General features: G+C 36.8%; 1 protein-coding gene across 1 annotated transcript; it reads left to right on the top strand.

The window, feature by feature from the left end:
* Positions 1 to 628: 628 nt before the first annotated feature.
* On the top strand, positions 629 to 5,663 carry LOC117165140 (phospholipase B1, membrane-associated-like). The gene is made up of 7 exons (XM_033348595.2): positions 629 to 966; positions 1,853 to 1,948; positions 2,344 to 2,555; positions 2,659 to 2,835; positions 2,986 to 3,281; positions 5,232 to 5,410; positions 5,489 to 5,663. Exons 1-7 carry the CDS (start codon positions 837 to 839, stop codon positions 5,632 to 5,634), a joined length of 1,236 nt encoding a protein of 411 aa, XP_033204486.2. The 5' UTR covers positions 629 to 836; the 3' UTR covers positions 5,635 to 5,663.
* The last annotated feature ends 2,723 nt before the right edge of the window (positions 5,664 to 8,386 follow it).

The following is an 8,386-nucleotide window of genomic DNA, read 5'->3' as shown; positions in this document are numbered from 1 at the left end:
ATCAACGAATAAACATGTGATTAGTAACCAGTAACGAACTAGAAACTAACATCTTCCGCATTAACTCCGTTCATTTAATTATTTTCATTTCAGAGAATACGGGAAAATGTTTCGCATAAGGATTCCATTATTTAAAGGACTAAAAAATGTGGTAATAAGATTTAGAGAACATGTAAAAGTCAGTTTTGTTTTTTCAAATAAAATCATATGCCTTTTAATACGTTAATCCAGTTCGGCATTCTCTATAAAAAAGTATTAACCTATTTTTATCCAAAACTATATTAATTTAGCAGATATTTTAACTTGAATTTATCATTTTTAACGTATGCAGTCAAGGAAAGCAACATCTGTAACATTTTTCTTGAGAAAAATTTTTCTTTCAAATCTCTGTTTTTGTTATACAATTTTTATAGTATGCTTAAAGTACAATAAGAAATAACGGTAGTCTATTCGTGTTATATAATATGTAAATAAAATTGCCCAGGCTTTGCCTATCCGTACTTATTAATTTTCCTGACCTTGTTGACAACGTAAATGCAAATACATAAGCAAGAAAAATAATTGAGATGGGAGTATCTGAATCAAAGTATACATTTTATCTCACATTATGATCACATAACAGATTCAAATCTTTTACGAGTGCGAACAGTATTTGTAACGATCGCTAACTAGCAACAGCTAAGACTGGATGCGGCGCTATCGAGGCCCTCGATAATACGCGCAACAGTTAGCAGTCATCACAAGAATTTATATTTTTTTGTCTTTATAATCAACAAAAATAAAATATCACTGTGGAAACTTAAAAGTGACCATTTGATTGTGCAACAAAACTTACGATGAAGAAGCTGTATCTGTACCTTGTATTGGAATTATGCGTGCTGACCATGTCGCAGAGAACTGCCTTGGATAAATCGATTCTCAATTACATCTATCGTGGATATCGTAATTGGTTAACGCAATCCTACGGTATGTCTGTTTTAGTTTATTTCGTGTTACGTCTTTATGCAGTAATATCATTTTCTTTTGGTTAGAGAGATGCTTTTTGGAGGAAAATTGAAATATCGTGAATCTTATTTTTCATAGACTAATGTTTCATTGTGAATATATATATTTTCGCGATAAAATGATAAGTTGACGAAATTTTTTTCGGTAAAAGTAGACAAAAGCTTGCACAGCACGGATAATTTTTCTTTTAACATATAAATATTGTAGAGATTATATTTTCAAGTAACATGCGCTATGAATTCTGTGGTAGCCTCTTCTGGTTCTTGAGATGAAGAATTTTGCAAACAGTACTTATTTCGAAATTCGTAACGAAACTAAACAGCAGTCCTGAAGTGTATTAAAAGTGACGAGCTGTTAGGTACAAGTGAAATCAAAAGGTGTCCGTATACCATTTCCATTTGTTCTTAAAATACTGGTCAGTCTTGTTATACGAGTATAAGAGGCACCAACCTGATTGTGATTTCAGATGCAAATTGGGTTTTGGTTAGGTTAGGGACGGGGCGCGCGGGAAAAGTTGATACCTCGCCACTGAACGCCTTTACTTTATAGCATAAATCTTGAAAATATACAGTAGCTCAAGAAAGTTTTCACGTACTATTAAAACTCTAGAAAATTAAAATATGCACGTTAAATTTAAGAAGTGAAAACAATGCTCTTATTACTGTAAGGTACAAGTACCAAGATTACACATCTATATGTCTAACATTTAGAACGAATCCGATATTGTTTGTAGAAGTTTTGAAATCATTCGTTGCAATTACTTGATCGGAGTTTTAACATATCGCGTGTAACGTTACATCACAGATGAAGTATTTTTGTAAGTTGTTTTAAAATGACTATTTTGTAGGCACAACAAATGAGGATCGAATGTCTCAACTACGGAATAAAAATAACTTTCAAAAGGAAATTCCAATACACGTCCCTTTTCCTTGCAACGTTACAGGTAGTTAACCAAATTTATGATTATTGTTATCAAATACTTCATGGTATCACTTGTAAATATTACATCATCGTATTTATTCCTTAAAATCATTATTCATTTTAAATCGCAGATTTCTTTTATTTCCAATAATTTTTACAATTTATCCTAGAGACAATCAGTAAATTTCTGTGGCAGCAAACTACAGTGAAGAACGCTGTTCTTCACAACTTGTAGTGGCTACAAGAATTTCAATGTGATTTTGAATTCATTCATAATTTTGTCCTATTAATATCATTTTTAAGATACATATGTAACATTACAAGTTCCTCACCACACTGTAGTTTAAGAATAGTAAAATTGATGCTTATCTTTTGAAGTTCATATGTATTCTAATGTCTTTACTTTAATTTGTTTAGCTGGCAGGTCTTCGAAAGTTCCCCATTCGGTTCACCATTTAAGACCAGGAGACATAGATGTCATTGCTGCAATGGGCGATTCTTTGACAATCGGCGCTGGAGTTACTTCGATTTATATGTTCGAGGTGAACATTGAAAATAGAGGCATAGTAGGCAGTATCGGTGGTCAAGGAACTTGGCGACAGTACCTGACTCTCCCTAATATTCTTAAAGTTTGTTCATTTCTTACATCTGCATTGTTTACGCATATGATTTGTGTTATCGCCATAAATGTGCATACTGAAATCTTTCATAGTCCGATTTTTCTATATGCAGGAATTCAATCCTAAATTAATAGGTTATTCACTTGGAGACGCTATAAGTACTGATCCAGCTGCGCAGTTAAACGTCGCCGAAGGTGGAGCTATGTCTAAAGATATGACTTTCATGGCGACATATCTGATCAATAAAATAAAAGATGACCCGAGGATAGATATCAACAAACATTGGAAGGTTCGTATGTTCCTAGACAAAATAATTATATACATATATATATATGCTAGTGTGAAATTGGACAACTTTTTCTTTCTTTAATTAAAAATTATAATTGTATTTAATATTTAATCGTTTAAGCAATAGTATCTACATTTTTATGTTTTACAGTTGATTTCGTTGATGATTGGAAGTAATGATTTTTGCATTAATACGTGTACAACATCTCCACGGTCTATGTTAAATGATCACAAAATAGATTTAATTCATACTCTTAGAATATTAAGAGACAATTTACCAAGAACTTTTGTTGCTCTTATACCACCACCTCACTTAAAGGAACTGGTTGCTGCACACAAAGGAAGAGAGTCATTGCGGTGCTATGTGTCATCCATGATTGAATGCTCATGTATGTTTGCTTTACAATTTAGGGATCAAAGACCGGCATATTATGAATTAATTGAGAGGTTTGTATAATTTTCCGAATTTAACTTTTTAAATATTTTGTGCTTGAGGATTAAACACTTACAAGAATTTTGTTATATCATACTTTATATTTAATCTTAGTAATTATACATAAAAGGGGCTACTATTCCCATTTTAATGAAGCTTAAGTATGTTGTGAAACTCAACATTTTTCCTATAGTGGGTAAACTCACTTAGTTACCGAAATATTTAGAGAAAGCTGCTGCTACTACTATGTTGAATTTGACTTATAAGGCAACGTTTGTGTCTGCATGGTGTGTCCACTCATCTACTGTTGTATGTCTATAAACACATCGCTGCGACCTGCAAATAATCTCTATAATCCGATTACCTTAACTTTTATTTTATTTTATGCGTATGTCATTCTTGTTATATGTTGGTGAATAACTTTATTGAAAAGAGTTATTAGAGAACGACATAGATTCATCATCTTTGATTTCAATTCACATTAAGATCTTATTGACGACTCGGGCAATGTCGGGCTCCATTTTGGATGAAAAACACTGATAAGTATATTTATAAATTTATATTATGAGCGTCTATTCAGACGACGAGTTCGTATTTATATAACACATACCTATCGATGTTATCGACAGCGATCTAGGAATTTCAATCTATTATCAATTAATATCAAAGGCAAAGGTATTAGTTATTGTTCAGTTAATTAGGATATTGATTCTTTACTAACCGATTCCAACAAGTACTGTACTTGAAACACCACAAACGTATCGATACTCGTCTGATACCGCAGGTAAGTTTCGGTACAGATTCTTAAAGAGAAAATAAGATGAGAATCGAGAACAACAGAATCGCGCTTTGTTATTTTACACGAATGAATATAGATCCGCAGCTTACCTCGTACAAGTCGTAGAGAAAAAGATTGTGGCATTCGAAAACATAAACCATCCTTGTAAGAAAAATCATAGGTTAGACGTTAAATCTGCTTATTCATTAAAATCCATAACAGCAACTCGAAAATCGTCCCATTAAATTTTCGAATAGAGAGGATCAATGTTTCCTCTAGTCCATTGTCACCATAAGTGATTAATATATTCTAGCGCATATAAACAATGTTTATACAAAATGGATACATGCACCGCGATCATCTCGTTCGGGGGTATTCTAAATGTCGTCAACACTTTCGACATTTCGTGCGCATGCACGGAAGACGTGCGGAAGGTTCGATGGTGGGGTAAATGAGATACGCGCAGGACGTGCCTCCTGAGATTTCGCGGCCCGCGCGAGTTTGCCTATTGATTTTACGCGTAGCAATAAACATGACGAGGTCCTGCACATGACAACCTCTAACATTTCATTTCTCTTATCACGAAGATCGGCGAGACCCTTACTCGAATGACGCGTGAACGCAAAGGGGCTATCGACTGATTCCGTGAAAGTGTCGTATCAATATGGTGTAAATACCCCAACTTTCATCCTTCTTTCTCTCCGTAAATGAATCATCGACAATTCTCCTTCAGTGCGAAACAGTTTCAATTCACCTCTAGCCTTTACTAAATCAATGGCGTCTATCCCGATTAGGAATGCGGCATTTACCCTAATTATCTTGAAAAAGTGTTGCGCCTTTCCATTACCATACCGTGTATCGGAAATCGTTAATTTTGGCAGTGGATTATTCCACATAATTTGTAAAAAACTACGAACTTTTAGTTACTATGATAATCCAAATGATCACGAAGTGTATTTACGAAGCCAAAATGTGAGGTGTTTATACTGAAAAAATGCGAAGTCTTGGTAACTAACAAAGGCATTTTACTTCTGTCTCAGCGCGGTGCGACATTTCGCACTGCAATCAGCTTATTTTTCTTATTTCACATTTATGCGATATTATTTCCCTAACGCATTTCAAGTACCGTTTGATATATATTTTAATATGCATACGAAGAATAAGCTAGTTTGTTTCATTTTTTTAGGTGGCAAGAGATTGACGAAGAAGTCGCTAATTATCCAGAATTTCATAGAAATGACTTCACCGTAGTAATTTTACCGACTCTGGAAGATGCAAAAATACCTGTTGCCGAGGATGGATTTACCGACCTCTCATATCTTAACGCTGATTGCTTTCATTGGAGTCAAAAACTGCATGCACTATGTGAGTTTAACAGATGAAACTATACAATTATTTCATGAGTGTTACGTTGATAATCAAAAATGTTTTGTGTTTCCCAAGATGCGAATAATCTGTGGAACAATTTGTTGGAACCAGTTGGTAACAAGAGTGGCGCTTTCACTTCGCTATTTAAAAAATTTCTGTGTCCTGCTCCGGAAAGACCGTTCTTGATGACGTATAAAAATTCACAGAACAACGAAACTTAAGGATGGTTAGAGAAGTTTAGAACAGTTTCTGTAAGTGAAAGATGTATTATAATCTTCGTATTTGTCTATTTAAAAATGACAAAAATTATAATCAGCAAATGTTCAAAAATAACAACCAATGTTGAATTTAATTTTTACTGTGGGATTTCAGTCATTATCATATTGCTCTTGTAATTGAAGTTCTTTGCGAATAAAGGTAATAATGAAAATTGATAATACGTTGACCAATGGAACATTTTCCCAGTCCTCGTCGGACGTTCAAATTCCACGTAAAATTCAGCTTTTTCGAAGATGTTTCGCTTTTTCTATCTTTTCGCTTTAGTTAACAAGTTGCTTATTTCCCCTTTCGCTTTTGTTTAAAGTATATACGTATATAGCATATCATTGATATGTTTTGAGCGCGAGTCGCGCATGAATCCCGAAATGAAAGAAGGAAGGAGATCTCCAGGAAAGAAAAAGAATCTACTTTTCATATTCACATAATCGTCATTAAATCATAATTTGTATTTTACAATTTGTGCAGCTGGACAATCGGTAAATTTTTCTAGCTAGTGTAACATGACCGAATGTCAGATATTACCGAGATTTGGATGGGTGATCGCCTGGGAACTCCATGTGGCGTTGGCGAAGCGCGCTGGGCTCGCCGCGCCCCCCGGTGAGGTTCGGGCTTTGGAGCTGGCAGCTCAGCGCCTCGGGGCCGCCAAGCAGTCTGGTAGGGGAACCTATCACGGTTGCTCCGGCGAGGAGGCGCAATGTGATATGGCCACATACCGCTCCATCAGCGCGCGGAGGGGGGGGGGGCTGTTGTGTCGCTCGCACCGGTTCCCGGGCCTCTCTCGATGGCAGCCGGGACGGTCATCGTGGAGGTTTTAGTCGGTTGGAGTCCGACACTACCACGCCGCTTTCCCCAGAAGCGGCCTGGTGTCCGTGCGAATTTCCTCCGCGTAAATATATATGTCGGAGATAAGAGGACACCGGTGCCTTCCCTCTGAAACCTCGGGAAAATCCATAAAAACATTGCAATTAAAATCTACAGTTGTAATTAAACGATTTGCCATCATTCTACCCAATTGTATTTGTTTGAGACTTGTGACAATGAGCTTGGGCTCAAGGCGACAATTAGTCGCCGAACGTAGCCGCGGTCAACGGGACGAACTCTCCGTCTAACAAAGGCATTGAGTAACCCTATAGCTCTCCTTAAAAGAAAGATTTGTAGCGGCACGTGGCAGTAAACATTCCAACGGTTTCTGTCCCGTAGCTCGCCACACGCAGATTCTATTCTCCGGGCAGGATGTTTACCAGATGCCGACGTGTCTCCTCAGTACGTGATCGGCTAGCCCGAGGACCGTTATAAACACTAATATCTAGTTACCTAAAATCCTTCAACAGATAAACCGTCTTTGTCCCAGTTACAGGAAGACAGAAGAGACCTATTTTTCCACGAACGACGTCTTCCACTAGCAACCTTCCCTCGAGGGCGGCTAGCATCCTTTTCTAACTACCGATATGGAGATTGGCCAATTAGCAGCAACGTCAATTTCCCTTACTTTCCGAACGTATCCCCGACGAATCCGATGATCTCGTGTCCTTAGACACAGCCCGTCATAGTTTTCCTCTGAGGTATCACCGGGACGGAAAGTCATTCTCTCTTGCGATCTCATCGACAAAAAGATTAACGCCTTACGGTCAGTGAATATTAACAAAGAATCCGACTTAGATTTTTACGAGTGCGTACGACTACCATCCCGTTGTCCGCGGATTCGTTATCGAACCTAAGACCATTGTCACTAGCGTCGCGAGTGTGTGATCATTGTGAGTTTGTGTCAACTCTGTAACAATTTTGTGTGTGTGTCAATAAAAATAACTTCAGTGTAAAAAACATGGATAGCTTCAGTGAGGAATCCTTACCTGTCCCAAGCCCCCGCCACGAGGACGACTCGGGCCCAGATTCGGACGTTGTCTCGACATATATATAGAAAAAAAAATATATTACCGAGATAACGTATGTTTCTTTTAAATTTTTTTAGATTAAACTTCTACCAACGTATTTGTAAAATCTTTTTGATTAAAATGAGACCAGACACGGTGTAATTTCAATTATATTTACTTACCAATGAGCATTAAATATCTTTTAGCATAAGCAAATGTGCTAGGAATTGTATCGTGCTTTTTATCATTTTGATTGAAAACATCTAACAAACAATTTTTGAAAGTTCTATTCATTACAAATTAAAAGTAAGAAAATTTGCCCATATTTTATACGTTGCCAAACACTTCAACTCCCAGTCCCTCTTTCTCATCCTCTTTCACTCGCATTATTCTTTTCTACGTTTGCCACGTTTAACTCTTTATTGTCACTGGCTTCAGGAATAGAGTCGTTTTTACTTCTATTTTACTCTCTAGTTGCGAAATTTAGGTCACAAATTTGTTGCAATTATTGCAGATTTTCGGCATATGATTTATTTACTTATAACACATATGTGGCACCCGACGACGGAACTTTCCGACGGCTTCGCAATACAAATCGCTATACCATCAAAGCGTAAGGCTGACATGCCTAATCTACCATCGATATCCCTACGGTTCTTCCGCTGAATATTCGGAAGAATGCATAAGCTGCAACGATCGCGGCATCTAACAAACGCGTGCGTAGTGGTGATATCGAGGGGCAACAAAGAAAAGAATCCGTTTGGTTTTAAACAAAAGATTCATTTCATTTCAAACAGCGAAGCAAACATATTCGAGAAGCGTG

Source organism: Bombus vancouverensis, chromosome 17 (assembly GCF_051014615.1).
Source record: "Bombus vancouverensis nearcticus chromosome 17, iyBomVanc1_principal, whole genome shotgun sequence".
Lineage (NCBI taxonomy): Eukaryota > Metazoa > Arthropoda > Insecta > Hymenoptera > Apidae > Bombus > Bombus vancouverensis.
The sequence above is the reverse complement of the archived record's forward strand: the minus strand, read 5'-3'. Positions and strand labels throughout refer to the sequence as shown.